This window comes from Lissotriton vulgaris, chromosome 1_1 (genome assembly GCF_964263255.1).
Source record: "Lissotriton vulgaris chromosome 1_1, aLisVul1.2, whole genome shotgun sequence".
Classification (NCBI taxonomy): domain Eukaryota; kingdom Metazoa; phylum Chordata; class Amphibia; order Caudata; family Salamandridae; genus Lissotriton; species Lissotriton vulgaris.
The window spans coordinates 930,209,397-930,226,963 of record NC_141685.1 but is presented as its reverse complement, the minus strand read 5'-3'; the positions used below and the strand labels follow the sequence as shown (position 1 = coordinate 930,226,963).

At 44.2% G+C, this 17,567-nt stretch overlaps 1 protein-coding gene across 1 annotated transcript in view; it reads left to right on the top strand.

Annotated features, from left to right (window-relative positions):
• Nucleotides 1-13,181, top strand: part of ZGLP1 (zinc finger GATA like protein 1) — a 448,601-nt gene extending 435,420 nt beyond the window's left edge. Inside the window, exon 6 of the mRNA XM_086936394.1 lies at nucleotides 12,986-13,181. Within this exon, the coding sequence (XP_086792520.1) occupies nucleotides 12,986-13,034 (49 nt within the window). The 3' untranslated portion in view covers nucleotides 13,035-13,181. The remainder of the gene's footprint in view (nucleotides 1-12,985) is intronic.
• The last annotated feature ends 4,386 nt before the right edge of the window (nucleotides 13,182-17,567 follow it).

Sequence of the window (17,567 nt, the reverse complement as noted above, 5' to 3'; positions counted from 1 at the left end):
GACCTTTTTAGAAGGAAAATCTGCATTTTGTGGGTCATCCCATATTTCTCTCATAACCAAACTCACTAACCTAGATCTAATCTCCTTCAGCCACTTAATTTTGTGGAAGGAGTCGAGTTTAATGATATCCATGAGGCCCTGGGCGTAGTGTGAAAGTTCCTCAGTACTCCATACTCTACACCAGTATAATAAGGGGCGGAACCTGGCCAGATGTTCCATGGCTTTCCTTCCTAGATCCATTAAGAGTGGAGTGAGTGGGGTACTTTGCGGGACACTAGTAACTTTACGCAGAAGCTCATTATCCACCAAAGTCAGCAACTCAGATTTTCAAAACAAACCCCACAGTTCGGCTCCATATAGGGCCAAACTCAGTACCTTCATGGCATAGATGTCGAGTACCGGACTAATCGGTTTGGTTTGTGAGGTTTTAAACTTATTTAGGAGAATCCCTGATTGTTGTTGGTGCTTTATAACAGTCAGATCGATTTGGCTATTCCAGCACATATCCTTTTGCAGGGTGACACCCAAATAAGTAAAAGCATTAACCTGCTCCAGGGGAGATTTATTCCTATGTACGCTACCTCTAAATGTTTTATGTTTGTTGAATGACCTGAATTTGGTCTTTGCAGTATTAATTTCCAGACCGCCCAGGAGACAAAAATCTTCGAACCGCTGCAGGGCCCTCTGGAGACCACTCGGTGTTTTGGATATAATCAAAGTATCGTCCACGAACATGAGGATTGGAACACGGATACCTGCAAGTACCCGAGCATCCGTGGGGGCCAAGGAAAGGTAGACAACCACCCTGTTGACGAAGAGCGAGAACAGGGTAGGCACCATGACTCATCCCTGACGCACTCCTCTGTCAACGGGGAAGGATTCCGTCACCTCGCCAAATGACCCCCAATGGACCCGGGCGAAGTTATCCTCATGTAGGCGGACGATTAATGTCGACAGCTACGGGGCCATCCCCAACTCTTCCAAGACTCGCCATAATTTACTGCGCGGAACTAAATCAAAAGCTGCCCTCAAATGAACGAACACAGCGTAAAGAGCCCCTTTACCCAATGTCACTGTTCGCCAATGAAGGATGATTATGCGAAAAACTTGGTCCATGGTACTAGTTAGAGGGCGGAAACCAGCCTGCAGTGGACACAGGATGTTGCTTTCTTCATTCCAAGTCTGCACCTTGCTCAAAACTAATCTACCCATAATCTTCTGCATTGAGTCGATTAGGCTGATAGGCCTGTAATTGCCTGCAACAGATGTGTCTCCTTTTTTATACACCGGGATAATATCTGCCCCTTTCCAGGAGGGGGGACATCAGCTCCTTGGGCGATTGCATTTGCCAAAAAGGCAATGTATAAATGCCAAGTTTGTTTATCATTTAAGAAAACATCGGCAGGGATACAATCTATGCCCGCTGCTCTTCCCTCAGTTACTGTATCTAACGCCTTGTCAACTTCTTCGAAAGTAAAGGCCACCCCTTCATAAAATGTGCATAAAAACGGGCCCATAGCTTCCTTCGCTTCCACTACTGGCATACTGCGGCTTGAAATAATCAATCCACTGGTGCTGAGCAACATTATTCCGTGGGCGATCAGGACGCCCTCCCCTGTCCCAATTATAAGTATCCCAAAATAATGTTGGGTTCTTAGCCACACATGCTTCTTTGAGTTCTTGCCACTTGCACTCACCCCACAACTTTTTTGCCTCCAACTGGGTTTTCCTATAACAACCCCGTGCCATTCTAACATTACTTGGATCCCTCGTTCTTAGTGCTAAAACCAGGTTGGTCCGAGCTTGCAGACAGGCCTCATTATACCAACCTTCAGGTTTCGTACTCGATTTACTTCTTCCTGGGCCCGCCTTACAAAAATAGGTTTTTAGTCGAGTGAAGAGTTTTATGTGGGCATCGATCATAAGGGAGTGAAACTCCCCATTAGTAGCACTAGACCCCAGTTCTTCTAGCACATTAGTTATATCAGTTTTTATAGTAGCCAGGGTATCGGGTTGTTCAATAATTTTGCTCCACTTAAGGTGGCGCATGTCATTGGTTAGAACATGATCTGGGGCAATTATATTGTGGGTTACTGCTACAACTCTGTCTATATCCAAACTATATAAGGAGGTAAGGGGGTTATGATCGCTTTCAATATGACCTATTACTATCATGTCCTTAAGGCAATGCCACAATTTTAAATGGACAAGCAAATAGTCTATGCGACTAGACCTATGGCCATTATCGTATGTCCTGGTGCCCTGTCTATCAGACGGCGTTCTACCATTGGCAGCTCTTAATTGTTTCCCTAAACATAGCCCCTTCAATTGGATAGCCGCCTCAGTCCACTTTTTCATGGGTGCCAGCTCAAGTTGGGGGGATACCCCACCTGGAGTCTTCCTCCTCCACTATACTCAAATCTTCATGCTCTAGCAGCTCAAATGTCGTATTAAAATCTCCTGTTACAAGTGGCAGGGTATTGCTGGGCATGGCCTCTAACTGGTCATCTAGGGCTGATATTATCTCTGACTTTTTCCCCCTAGGATGGCCTCTTGCATAGATGTTAAAGATATTGATGCTTTTTCCTGAGGGGAAGCTAAGTCTCACTGCAAGAATGTCATTATTCAATACAGATAATTGTTGGATTTTGCAGTTTTAAACCTGCCTAGCTCAAAGCACTAGACCTCCTATCGGGCGACCTTTATCCTTCTTTACGGCAGGGACATAAAAGTTAAGATAACCCAGCCGAAAATCAGGGTCCACCAACCAAGTCTCCTGGAAGTGGCAAATATAGAATTTTCCGATGAAATCAAACCAGTCGTGCGAGGCAAGCTTGGGTCCCATACCCGCAATATTCCAAGATACCATCGACATTACACAGTTTCTGCTGGATGAACCACCAACATTATTATCCCCCCGTTTTGTTAAAAGATGGCGTCTGTTTTCAATGCCTGGCCATAGTATAAAGTGAGATTTGCTTCTCCCACTGGTTGGTTTGCTGGTAACTCACAACCTGGACAGTTCGAAGCTATATTCTCTTCAGTTGGTAGGAATCCATTATGTTCGGCGACTAATACCCCAACCCAGGGGCTAACCTTCTCCACAGATGAGTTCATTCTTTTTACTAATTTAGCATCCTTAGGCACTGCTACAACATCCCTCAACCTCCGATCAAATGGGCGTCAGCATATCACATCTATTGGACAACCTTATTCCCCCAGAGTTACTCCAATTCTGCAACCCCTCATCTAAAGGCATTTGCCTGGGTGCATTATGTTTAGCTGGATAGAAATAGGTCAATGGTAGTGACTGGATTAATGTTGCTGAGCCTACCGGGACCCATTTACAAATATGTTCGGCAGCCCTTATATCCCTGAAATTAATAATTACACATTCACCCTCAATAGACTTTATGCGTGGCCCCACCCAATCTACACGTCTAGCGAACAGAATTTCAGCTGAAACCAGGGTAGGGAGAGGCCGGTTGAAATTAAGCCAGTGAATACATATGTTCTTAAGCTCCGTGTACACCTCCCTTTTGTCCTGGGTCAAAGTGGGAACCCCTGCAAGGACCACCACATATGGACTGGATTCAGGAGGAAGATCTATACACAGTAAATTAGTTATTGGTGGGGCACAAGGGGTATTATTCGCTTGGGGTAGTCTGGTTACAGGCCTGCTTTCTTTCCTTGACTCTGCCCTTCCACTCTGCTTGGGTTGATTGGACACTGCTAAATTGCTGGAGGAAAATGGGGGTGATGTATGTGATGCCACAGCAGAAACCGAGACACCAACTATTTTGTTCGCAGACTGCGGAGAATTGGAGTGGACAACTTCATTATTATGCCCAATCAGACTCATTTGCTTATCAGTTGCCCTGGTGGCCCTGTTTACTCCCCGAGCCGGGGCCGATGCAAACGATAGTTCAAGGCACACAAGTCTATTTTCGATAGTGTCTAGTCTATCGTAAATGGGGAGACATGTCTTTTTAAAAATGAGTTCCAGCTTATTCCAGAAGTCCGAGCCCAACTCGGTAAATTGCACATCTTTAGGACTCGGTGACAGTGTGATCACTTTGCAAGTAGGTTGACACGTAGCCTGGCTATGGGAAGTTGCTGGCGTCGCGCTCTCATCTGTTATATTAGCTTTCTGAATTTTTGCTTTTCTTCCTTTGGCGTGCATGCCCCCACGCTTCCTTTTTGAAGTTGAGCCTACCATTACTTGGGGTGCTCCCATTTTAGACCTATAGGCAGATCGGGTCTTAACACTAGGTGTCGGCGATATAGGATGCAAGTTGTATGGGTTGGGAACATTTCCTGTACCCGATGAGACATCTTCACTTTCGGAAAGGCAAGGTAAGCTGCCAACGGGTTTCAGTAGCTGGTTCCCCTCATGCACACCAGTGCTGGCTGACATGTTAATGACAATGGGTTGTTGGAGGATAGGTGACCGAACCTTGGCCAGGCTTCCCATAGATGATCGTTTGTCAAATGCACTATCCAACGATAGTCTTTTTTCTGTCAACTCAATTTCGTTGTTTAACCACATCGCTGCGGTGGTTATTTTTCCCCTGTGCTGGAAATTATTATTCTGCTGCTTTCATGACGAGCTCAGCTCGTCATCAGCACAGCTCAACTGTGCCTCATGACGAGCTGAGCTCCTCATGAGCATGGAAGGGGTTAAGACCGAAGTCGCTCTTATGAGAAATTGGTCCAAAGTACCTACAATTGACCCACCAGTCAAGGATTTCCTGCATATCCCAGCCTTAGGGGTGGTCATTATATAGAGCGAGATGGAAACACCTACTCCTAAAGATATATAGTAGTTGCAATTCGATGACACTGCCGAGGTAGTTGGACTTGCACTGACCTTGGGCTGTAGATGTTAGGGGGTGGCCCCGTCCCGTCCTCGGCCGTTCTCGAACGGGCTCAAACGGGCCAGCCCTTGGGAGCGGGAGCGGCGAGGCGCTATATAGGCACGGCGATCTCTCCCAGGTGCAGGCTCTCACCACAAGCCCCTGGGACTTGTAGTCCTGTATCAGCGTCTACCTCCTTCACAAACAGCAACGATGCGATGGCAAGTCTATTATCAAGTGTATAGGCCGGATCTGTTTAATATGAAAAACTTTGAAAAAGGCAGTAGGTCGACATGTTTATGGTGAAAATCATGAGTTGACATCAGTAGGCATTTAAGGGTAGTTTGTAATTACTGTGGGGATGTATTTTGTTAGATGGAAACACATTTTGATGGTATTTTTGTATCCTGTTTGATAAACCTTTGCTATAGAAAATTTGCATGACACATGACAATGCTTGTTAGGTCCTCTTAGGAGAGATCATACTTTGCTTTCCCAACTGTAATTTTATATACATTTGGAATTTTATGACTGCGCCGAATAGTTGCATTGTTGCCCTAAGTACACACATTTTTTTTAGTTGGGTATGCTGAGAAGCAAATTATAAAGGCAAGGGACCTGATTAATTCACTACTTAACGCTAAGTCCGATGCTATAGGTGGGATCTGTTTTTTATGAAAGTTATTGCCCTAGGCAGTAGGTCTCCCCTATTCCTTGTGAAAATAATTTGTTAAAAACCAGTTGGCCTTTAATCATGGGTTGTTATCACACTGCTAAAGGCTGTAGACCAGTATTTTGTCACAAAAAAATCTCACATATTACCGAAGTAGGTAAGGGTTTCGGTGTTGGTCACCCACTCCAACAAACCATGGAGGTAAAGGATATTCACTGTGATAATCCATGTTAGGTGTTTTGAGAGTGGTCATATATTGTTTTGCCAGCTTTATTTTTGGGCTGATAATGGGGTTGGGCGGGGCAAGCACATACCACAGACCAGCTGCTTGGTGTGTAAAAGGCCGCTTTATTGGAAATAGGTGCACCTTACAAATACATACCCTTGGCCTGTGCCGCACAAAACTAGACCTCACTAAATATATACTTCCTAACATACCCCGCTCCCCCACCACTAAAATTGGATCCCCTTTGCAACAATTATAAACACCAACTTGCAATTTGCAACTTTTTACCTACCTAACTATATAACTTCTTATATCTACCCAACTGTAAACCCCAACCTCATAACTCCCCCCCTGCCCTTTTAGTGAATAAATGCCAACCCAAAGGCCTCCATACACACACCAACACCTGCGACAACCCCCAAACAGTATATACTCCCCCAAAGCACCTGATCCCAACAAGACCACCTCAGCAAAGAAGAAAATCCAATACTGTCAAACGTACAAACAACCGGCAATCCAACCCCCCATGCGAAAAGTTAAAGGGCGGGAAAACAGCTAAGCCCCCAGGATACCGCCCACCGGCTGCTGGGTCACTGCCACCAAAATGGTGGCCAGTTACCTAAAATGTCCGGTTAAGTATCCCCCCAGCCCAAAGGTAGCCCAACTCCTGCCCAGTGGTAGCCAAAGGCCCATCCCAACCAGCCCAAAAGGATCCTATGCAGCCCAACCAGCCCACTGAGGTGCTGAAGTCCTGTATTTTCTTACATGAAATCTCACAGATTGTCTTTATACAGAACCATTATGATGCATGTTATCCCTTTGATAAACCATAACAGTAGACGATTTACATTGTAATAGTTCCCTAGAATCTCTTTGAAAAACCTGATATTTTTAGTTGTATGCTTTGATCTCGTAAAAAAACAACTCCCTCATTAGAAATGCATCCTTATATATAAATTTAGCACATTTCAGCTGAACAACAACCTTGATTATGACATTAAGTGCCTTTTTGGAAATCTTTTTTTATACACCACTCATGATTAATGTGCAAACATAAAGTAAGTATTAAAGGTAAGGTACACAGGCTGTGTTATGGCATCCATCTTTTATTGTGTTATTCATCTCCACTTATTCATATGTTTTCATATACAATCTCAAACAACCAAATTCATGTTAGCCATATAATATGAAAATTATAATGTTTAAAAACTAAAATACCCAAAATAATTTATATTATTAATTCACTTCAAGCCCAAGCGGGCTTACTTATGATACAAAGCAGTTTTCATCTTTGAGTAAAAACTCACCATACTCCAGTACCTATCATCACTCTTGTTGTTCATATGTATTAAATCAACCTATTTCTAATGTTATGCAGTCAATACCTTGACGGCACCACATTATACCTCAATCAATTATTATACTGATTGGTGCTCTCCATTGTAATTCATTAGCATGTCACTGGTTTACGTAAAGTGTCTCCTCTATCTAAACCCCGGAAAGGCTTATTTATTTATAATAAAAAAGTATCCTTGTGATGTATATACAAATTAGCATCTCCCTGTGGATGAAGATGGAATGACATTGTACAGCGTGTACAAACCTTGTACCTCGTGTTCGAGGCAGCATGATAATGTTGGATGGAACGTGTAAGCAAAGCAGTTTCAGAGAAATTAATCCAAAATTGTCACGCACAAGGTTATTGTAAAATATTATTGTGCAGAAAGAGGGCAATGGAAAAAAATCTACAGAGCTGCTTGCCAAATGGGCCTAACTCAGGCATATAACAAGGACTCCTTTCATGTCTTTCCTTTTCTTTTTCTTTTTTAGCTGATTCAACAGCTCTCAGACAGTGCTAACAGGCCGCTTCTTGCCGTTCATTACATCAGCAGTGCATTACATCCCACTTAGCCCCTGCCTCAAAACTAGGAGACTATCATGAAAAGCTTTTTCCATAGTGTATCCTTATTTACCATTACAAGATGGCCATCATGTTCGTTAGGTTTCGCCTCGTCGAAAGCTGCGCACTGCGCAGCTTTTCGGCGCAGGCTAAATCTAATGTTACAACAGTGTGGCCTTCGTTCCGCCTCTCTCTTCCATTGGCTAGCTCCATAAATGGAGGATAGCCATTGGAAGAGAGAACTGTCCGTCATTTCCCGAGGCGATCTGTGAGCGTTCCGCCGATTCTTTCCCTCTCCGCAACATCATGAAGACGTGGCCACTGTGGGCGTGTACTTTTTATTTTTGTCCCCGATGTTTGTGTTCATTGTTCGTCTTGTTCCCTGTACCACTGGCTGTTTGCTGACCCCCCTCCCGCTGTGGTTGTGCCGTTAGCCCGCCACCCCTCCCGCTGTCCATGAGTCCGTTCACCTGCCCCCCTCCCGCTGTCCGTGAGCCCGTTACCCCGCCCCCCTCCTGCTGTCCGTGTGCCCGCCCCCCTCCCGCTGTCTGTGATTTCCTCCCCCTCCCGCTGTCCGTGTGCCCCCCCTCCCACTGTCCGTGTGCCCATATGGAGGTGACTTCACGTGTGCTGCCTGCTGCAGTGTCCTTCCAGGAGTCCGACTGTCCGCTGTGTCGGGGGGCGCAGGAGCGGGCCCCAGAGTAGGAAGACATATGCGAGGCTGACTCCTGGGAGGAAGCAGGCCGACCGCCGTCGGAAGAAGTCCAGGTGAGTGCCCGTTCCCGCCCCCCCGCTGACCGTGTGCCGTTCCCGCCCCCCCCTCCCGCCGTCCGTTCCACCCCCCCCCCCCATCCCCCCCCCCCCCCGCTGTCCGTGCCTTTCCTAGGGATAATAAACTGTAGGATACAATTCAATATCCTTTATATTTCGACCTTAGAAGGATGAAAGGCTGTGCTATTGTTGGCAGATATCAGGAACGGGCATTTACCTTGTGAAGCCATCTTGCTTGAGACATTTTTAGTATAAAATTAATCTGGCCACAACGAAGCTATCCTTTACAATCCATAATAAAGCAGAAACCTTTGGCACTATAAAATCACGATTGAAATCGGTATTGCAATAGCATCATTCTAATAATCTTCTTGCACTATAACGTGTACCTCGTGTTACAATATAACCATAATTGCCATGTTAACAGACGAAATGTCTTTAAATTTTTTTTCTAACATACACCCGTCCCTGTGGTTAAGTTAGGGAACCGCAGACGAAGTTCAGGTGTCTGCCCTGCCTCCGTGGCCCCTTCTGTAGCTTCCGGTGTGTACGGATAAGTATTGTTTCAGGCTGAAATTAATCTGCCGCACATCTTCAGGATCTCTTGTGCATGCCAGCTGAGCTGCGCTCAGGGCCCAGGGCGCAGGAGTCTGCCTACCACGTGGGGCCAATGAAACGTGTGTTTAAACTCTTTATTCTGAAGGGTGCTGGGGCCAAATTTGATTTTGCCCACGGTGCTCTTGGAGAAAAGGCCGGCTCTGCTCAGACTGGACACCTATACAAACAAGTTTTGGCAAAATGTGGAGGTCTGACTTTAATGTAAACACGGGCATGCACAGAATATTTTTCCAGTGCCACTGAGCAAACCGGAAGTTTAGGGAAGTAAAAAATGTTAAGACTTAAGAGGCTGGTTGAGCAGTAACGTGGCACATATAGTGTGTGCACAGTGGTGCATATCTGTGTTTGCATACCTCAGCACATTAAAGCCAGACCTCTGTGGTTAGCCAGTGCTTGTTTGGTTTTCACGGCGAGACTCCGTCAGTTTATGGATCGCGTGCTGCTTGTGGCGTTCCTCCCAAACTCAGTCATGGCGCCCCCAAGCCCAATCTGGTCGGTGCTACGTGTTAGGGCGACCACGTGTTCGTAATGTTCATGGACTGTACACAAAATTTACACTAGGTGTAATTTTCACATTCTTGAAACCTATACTTTAGAGGCACTTTTCATCTTTATCATTAATTCAGATGTGCAATTCATGGCACCCTTGATTATACTCGGTGTAATGCACGTTTAAAATTAGTTACTCATTCGCAGTGGGGACCTCAGAGCACTGAATGTGCAGAAGTCACTTTTCTCTGCTGCACCAAACCGGATTCAATTCTATGGGCTGCTGGTTGTTATTCGTATTAACCAATAGAGGTTTCATAACATAAAATTGTGCATTTCCCACGGATTAGTTCAACTTTAATTTATTTTTCAGTTGAGGTGAGGTGTGAATTATTTTATATGTAGTTATTGGATGGTAAAAGCTCATTGAATAGTTGCCACGCCTTTGATTCCGCCTCCGCAGTCACAGACCCGTTCCCATTGCAGTATCCATACTTTTTAGGTTTCGCCTGGCGTCCGCTGCACAGCAGCGTTCACGCAGGCGAAAACTTTTGAGAAGAGTATGGTGCCTTTGTCAAGCCTCCCGCTGTTCGTGTTTCCGCCCCCCTCCCGCTGTCCGTTCCCGCCCCCCCTCCCGCTGTTCGTGTTCCCGTTCCTGCCCCCCTCCCGATGTTCGTGTTCCCGTTCCTGCCCCCCCCCTCCAGCTGTTCGTGTTCCCGCCCCCCTCCCGCTGTCCGTTCCCGCCCCCCTCCGGCTGTTCGTGTTCCCATTCCTGCCCCCCCTCCAGCTGTTCGTGTTCCCGCCCCCCCTTCCGCTGTCCGTTCCCACCCCCCTCCCACTGTCCGTGTGGAGGGGAAGATGTGTACAGAGCTCACCCTCCCCATGAAGGCTCGTAATCTGCTGGGTGAGTACCTATCGTGACCTACATTCACACGAACAAGTGTGAGTCCCCGCACACAGACGACGGTGATAAGCTTTCTTATTGGCTACTCGGCACGTTCATTCAATCTATGCGTGCAACCACGACCATCTGGATAGTTGTGCCATACCAAATACTGTCCGTTCCCGCCCCCCCTCCCGCTGTTCGTGTTCCCGTTCCTGCCCCCCTCCCGCTGTTCGTGTTCCCGTTCCTGCCCCCCCTCCAGCTGTTCGTGTTCCCGCCCCCCCTTCCGCTGTCCGTTCCCACCCCCCTCCCACTGTCCGTGTGGAGGGGAAGATGTGTACAGAGCTCACCCTCCCCATGAAGGCTCGTAATCTGCTGGGTGAGTACCTATCGTGACCTACATTCACACGAACAAGTGTGAGTCCCCGCACACAGACGACGGTGATAAGCTTTCTTATTGGCTACTCGGCACGTTCATTCAATCTATGCGTGCAACCACGACCATCTGGATAGTTGTGCCATACCAAATACATGGCTCTTATAATGGAGCACAAGAGAAGACTACTCATTGAAGCCCTTGGGGCCCTCCTGTTCCTCACTTAGGTAAGGACCAACGGTTTCTATAGAACCCGACATGGCCTATGCCTCAACCCATAATTGAACACCAGGCCAGGGCTAGACCACCTGCTGAATTCATTTTGCTTGGCCAAATAGGGACAGGTTAACGGTCCAGATTTGTACAATGAGCGTGCTCCAAACTGAAAGGCATCCGATTAAACTGTACAGGCCTGTGCTACTTCGTATTTCCTTCCTAGTTGAAAAGTTAACAACACCACATACACCAGATATAAGTAGTAGTCATCTGCATTAAAATGGTATTTGTTTCGAAATATGCCTGTTAGATTTAGAATATCTGTATTACGTGATGTATAGCCGTATGTTGGGTTTTCTGGAGCTAGTTTGGCCTCCCAGTACAAATCGGGTTTTACACCTCGTCTCCCTGGTTTACAAGATCCTATCGTTCTTTTTGTATTATGGTAAGTAAAAGAAGTGTAAGGATAGTTGGTGTTTTGTTGCTGATAATGATGTTTTATAAGTTTGTTGGTTATGGCTGTATAAGGTTATGCCTTTCTCAAAATTGTGACACTGGTGATCATGTCTTTGGGATACAAGGCATTTTTTCAGGAGACTAACAAAATAAACTAAGTGTTTTCTACATGCTCCTATTACATACAAAACAGCTGTTAACATGTAGATGGCAGGGCCCTCTTTTTTGTAGCCAAAACGTAAAATAGCTTAATTGTGCATGGTGTCGTTTGCAGGGGTGGGTTGCGTGATGTCCCGCTCTGCACAAAAATAATTGCTCTGCCCGATTCATGCTGCCCGATTCATGCTTCCCGTCGACACTAACTCAATCACAGTTTGTCCAGTACTTTAAGTGCCATGATTATACACTCTGACCATACCATCTCCACCCCCCCTCCTTACAGTTTTCTGTAGCCAACAATTAACTGCGCAAGCAGACCTATCAGATCGCTACATCTGCTCCCTATCTAGAAGTAACCAGTTCCTATAGCTACAGGCTATCAACTCGCACTATCCAGCACAAAGCAGTGTGAGTCTTCTAGGGAGAGCATGGTGTGTGGGAGAGCATGGTGTGTGAGAGGCAGCAGTGTGAGTCTTCTAGGGAGAGCATGGTGTGTGGGAGAGCATGGTGTGTGGGAGAGCATGGTGTGTGAGAGGCAGCAGTGTGTGAGAGACAGCAGTGTGAGAGACCTTTTATTTATGTTTTGGTTTTTGAAACAAATAAAACGCATTGTTATCTGCAATATCATTAGCTCAAACTCGCGTAAATACGGGACCTATTGCATTGCAAATGCTATAGGTCTCGCGAGAGGTTAAGCTATTTGCATTGTAAATGACAATGCCATTTATTGATTTATTTTCAAAACCAACACATAAATAAAAATTGTCATTTACAATGCCAATAGCTCAAACTTTTCAAAAGGCGAAACCATTGCATTGTAAATGCTTGTTTTAAATATGTCATCCATACTGGAACTACAAAAAAAACACTACTCTGTTTACAATACCACTGCAAGATCGTTATTTTATATGTATTAGAAGCATATGCCCGGCAAGCATATGCAGTTTACTTTGACAGTATTTTTCACTGTGGTCGTGTAAATGTCAGCTGACTTAGGTAATAATGGTTAATTGAAAAATATGTACATTAATGGTTTAAACAAATCGGCATGTTCGACTCCTCTTGTGAAATACATTTTGTTTGTGACATTTTTACTAGGTGTTACAAATACTGCAGTTAGATTTTGATCGCTGCTGGTTTTTTTTTAAATTTCATCTTCACAAAGTTGCCAAATTTGGAAAAAGTAGAGGATGCAGAATTTTGCAAATGCTGGATTTTGAATGAGAAAATAGCAACTAAACATACTATTTACATGATAATTCACGTTTCTGAGGGTGACTCAGTCATCAAGAAAAGGCAAGGTTAATGCAATTTGAAATATAAGACACTAATACTGCCGTTTTTTTCTCTCTCTCTCCCTAGAAAATGTAACAGTTACCTGAAAGTACCTGGTGGAACGGTTTGCTGCTGAGAACGTATCCATCAACAACTGGGAATTTTTTTTTTTTTTTGGTTGTTTGCTTTTTGAAGTACATTTTGAGAATGTAATCAACTTGAAAACTTGCATTTGATGTTGTGTTTGGCAATGTCTCAAGACATCAATACAATACATGTTGTCAACAAACATATTTTGTGTGAGACTTTGGTATTGTACAAGTGTCATGTCTTTTACTGGCAAATGTGGTAAGCATTCGGACTTGGGGTCCTCGAAGGTGAATCTTTTGTTGTAGTTTTTGTTACGAGTGGGCACTATCCATTGTCCTGGAAGGTGAATGCAGCTTTATTACAAAGCAACATTGTCACTTTTTTTGTACTTGTATATAACTGTAGCATTGACACAGTCCCTTAAGAGCATTGTCAATCCTTGCACTGGTGTTTAACTGTAGCTTTGTCTACTCACAAGTATAAATGTTGCTGTAAGGAGTGCTGCTAGTTTGTGCCCTGGAAAAAGATGTAGCTTTTTGTCCCAGAGAAGCGTTACAAGTCGAAGGGTTGAATTGTAAAGGTAGCTACTTATTATATTCAAGTGAATGACCACAGAAAAGGAAAGACTTGTCTTATCTTAAGAAGACATATTCTGTTGCTGGGCCACGATTTAATTGAAATGTCATGTTGACTGATTGTTTTCCCTGTATGAGTAATTTCAGTTGATAATGATTAAGTTGAAGTTGCCCTCTAGGAACTATCAATCAAATTATAAAGCCACTTAGGATCAATATACAAAAGCAGAAATGTTTTAAATACAGTTGGATTGGTCTACGTTAAAAAGTAGGAAAAGTCCAATGTGGGCAGTGTCTCTAAAAGGGCAAGGTGGCTGGGTCATAGCCAGTCACTTGATTGACTGAGTCACCCATGGCTACCCTTATCCATTCCTGCTGGTCTCTCATCCGTTCTGGCCTCTTGGGAGTACGCCTGATAGTATCAGCTGGCTAGCATTCCCCTGCTGCACAACACTGAATAAATACGTTTTTATGATAAGTTATCAAATCTACCGTGTAGACATGTCATTTGCAGCATGACATTTTTTCTTTCTGGTGCAACCAGGCTTCCTAAAGCACAGGTATAGTTTATTAAAGTATTTATTTATTTAAAAAGTTCCTGCAGGAACTTGATTTTGTTTATTTCAAGTCAAATGTAAATTCTGTATATTTCTGTGAGAGATTTTTGTTTAAGATCAATTTTTGCTCAAAAGCTCTAGGTTTACCTTTACTTTGCACATGTGAAAACTAGAGGGAAAACTCTTATACCAGTCAGTGAACCTTGAGAATCCTGACAGGATTCAATATAGGCAAATCGTTTTGTTATTAAACAAAAGATTTAAAGTGTTATTGATTGTACTGTTGTCTAACACTCGCACTTTACAATAGATATAGTTTTCATGTTGTGTGCATTTTAAAATCGTCTTTCACTTAAGTCTTATTTGCTAAACCTAGTTAAGAATAAACCCGGGCAGGGCTGGCGTAGCGGGGATACGTGGAGGTCTACGGAGTTGGGAACAAACTCCATGGAACTCCGCTCCGCTACCTGCCTTCACCCCACCTATTAAAATATTAATAATACTTTGTGAAAACCCTAAAAAATAAACACTTATCTCTTCTCCCTGCGTCCCCGGGCTGCCCTCCTCCTCTTCCTCACCATCTCCGACTTGGGTCAGTCATCTTGCAGAACTGCGTATGGCCGCATGTGCATTTCTCGCAAGCTGATCGACCTAAGTAGGAGAAACGGGAGGATGAGGAGGAGGGCAGCCCGGGGACGCTGGCAGTAGAGGTAAGTGTTTATTTTTGGGGTTTTTATTAAAGTATTTTTAATTTTTTAATAAGCGGGGCTGGCCAACTCCGCTCCAATAAGGAGTAGGAATTTGCCGCGAGGTAGGGGAAATCTCTGCACACTCTGCTGGCGGAGCGGAGCTGTGGACTTGGCTTAGTTAAGAAGGTCTTGGATCTATGCCAGATCTACAAATTATAAATGACTATTTGAATGAGCTCCATTTATGATCATTTGAATGAGATCCATTTAGATTTGTTTCAAAGAAATTTAAATTATCAGGATATACTGAAAATCTAGCATGGTGCCTGCTTTTCTGGACCTTCATTTCCCATATTTCTTTTAAATGGATGTCGTTTTGACTTAAGCCTCTTGAGATGAGCCCTACATCTGATGGCTTATCAGGTTAAACTAGGAATAAGATTCCTACTTAAACGAATTAGAAGTCCCACCATTGTTCTGTCATTCCTATAACTGTGACGGCAGAACACTGAGCTTCTAGGGTTGGGGGGGGGAGTTTTGGAACTCCCTTCCTCTTGCCCTCCGGTCCCAATACAGCCTGCAGCTATTCAGAAAGCAGCTAATGACCTGGCTATTCCTGCCAGTAAACAACAAGGTCACTCAGACCTAACTCGGTTTGATGCTCCTTCCTTGATTCGCCTAGCGCTAAGACACCTGCTGGTAATGCATGCTCTATAAAACTATTTCATTCATTCATAACAATCTTCACTTATTCCTAGCTTTATCCTACTGACTTGACTCCAAAACCATCCAGATCTAGTCGAATTCATATCATGTGTTACTTTATGTTGAATATGAATTTATTTGCATAAGTTAATTAAAACCATTGCATTATAATTAGAGCATTAAAAGAAAAAAAGACATGACTGTTCATAAAGGTTAAAAACTCTGAGGTGCGATAGTTAAAGTCCTAATATTTGACTCCGGGCTTTTTCACATATTTGCGGTTCGCGTTGTTCTTTGACCTGTCCCCTATGAAAGTAACAACTGTCTGGCTCCTCAAATTTCCAGGATTACTTTTACCATTCTACACGCTGATATTCTTTCTTTTGTAGAGTGCTTGTGCGTTTGCAACTGTGTTGAAGAGTGTTCTTTCGAGGCCCTGTGTTTAAAATAGTCCAGTATTAGCGTTTGGACCTTACGAGGGCAGGGACGGGGGGCAGTTCCGGGGTGCATGGCACCCCTGATAGATTGTACAAATCTTCCGCCAGAATGTGAGGTTCATTTTGTGAGAAACATACTGCAAAGGACTCATGGCAGGTGGTTACTTTTTCTCTCAGGCATAGTTCTGAGAAAGATCCTCCTTTCAGTTGCTAAGGTTGGGCAACAGAACAGGAGGTGTAGCCATGATTCACGTTTGTAGTCACACAGTCAACATGCTCCTTCTGTGTTTTGGTTTGCCCAGGCCCGGCTGAAGTATGTAATTGGAAGTGCCAGCAATTGCATGTACATAATCTCTCTTCTGGTTTTAGGGTTAAGCGGGCGGTAAGGTAGGGCTGAGGTTTGTTTACTAAATATGAGTCATTCAGTGGGGTCAAAAAAGATAGTGTTTTTAATGAGGCCTGGTCTTGATGGAACGAGATTAGTTGGACTTATTGATACTCAATTTCTGGGTGGTGTATGAAACGCAAGGGAGAGCGAACGCTGGTTTGTTTATTTCAATAGAGGCCATGGCTCTTGTAAGCTGCTTATTCCATGGCAAGCCAATTTTTTCTAATGCGTCTCTGAGGCATCTCTTTAAGGATTCCCTCAGAGATTTTAGGATTTGAATATAATATTTTAGAAAGTCGGCCTCAAGGGTTAATGATTGCTTGCCCAGCCCGAGCCCCAGCCTAAGTCTTACCCTAGAAAGGTGTTTTGGGAGTTGAAAGATTTTTTTTTTTTTAGGCCACACATTGAGCCCACTATAGGAAACGCTTGATGCCCATATGAAAGTGCTGGGAGAAGAGAAGCTTGACTGACCTTTATGATGCCTACTGCTGACGGACTTTTTACCTAGTTGTTCAATTTTATTAAACCATATGTTATGGCATTCAATTTGTTAGATAGCTCTTTTTTATGGGCAGCGGGTCTTGCTGTTTCTGTGAACCAGACCTCAAAATACTTACATTTCTGCACTGAATTGATTATCCTGGGTAGAGCCTATGATGCATTTTTTGTTTGAATATATTTTATTGCATTTCTTTCATTAGAATACAGGAAAGCAGAATAGTACAGCCATATGAGTACATAAAAGAAAAAAAAAATCATGAATCAGGTAAAAGCATAGAATGACCAGGATGGTAAATGCAGCTGTACAAAGATACTTCTCCATGACAACAGTTTGCTGGTATTATAGCTCTGCCCAGTTTCATCCGGTAGAAAATGGACGTCTGTATGGCGGGATATCCATAACAATAAGGTGACTGATGAGAAGAGCTTGATTGCGCCAGAGGACTGACGAAAGAGCACTAAGCAGGACAGGTGTAGTGTGTCACGGTAATAAGTAATATCCAAGCCTCAAGAAGCGTTATAATGGGGGAAAGCCGGGCAGGCAGGGTGCTACCGCACTGATGAAACAAGTGTAGCTTAGTCATCCACTCCCTGTCGCAGGGCGTGTCCCTTTCATTATGTCCCTGAGTATCGCACTCATCCTAAGGGTGTTATCCGCAACTGAGTGGTCAAAGTCGTCCTATAGTCACCCCGCAGAGCACTGGAAAGAAACCTGCGAATAATCAAT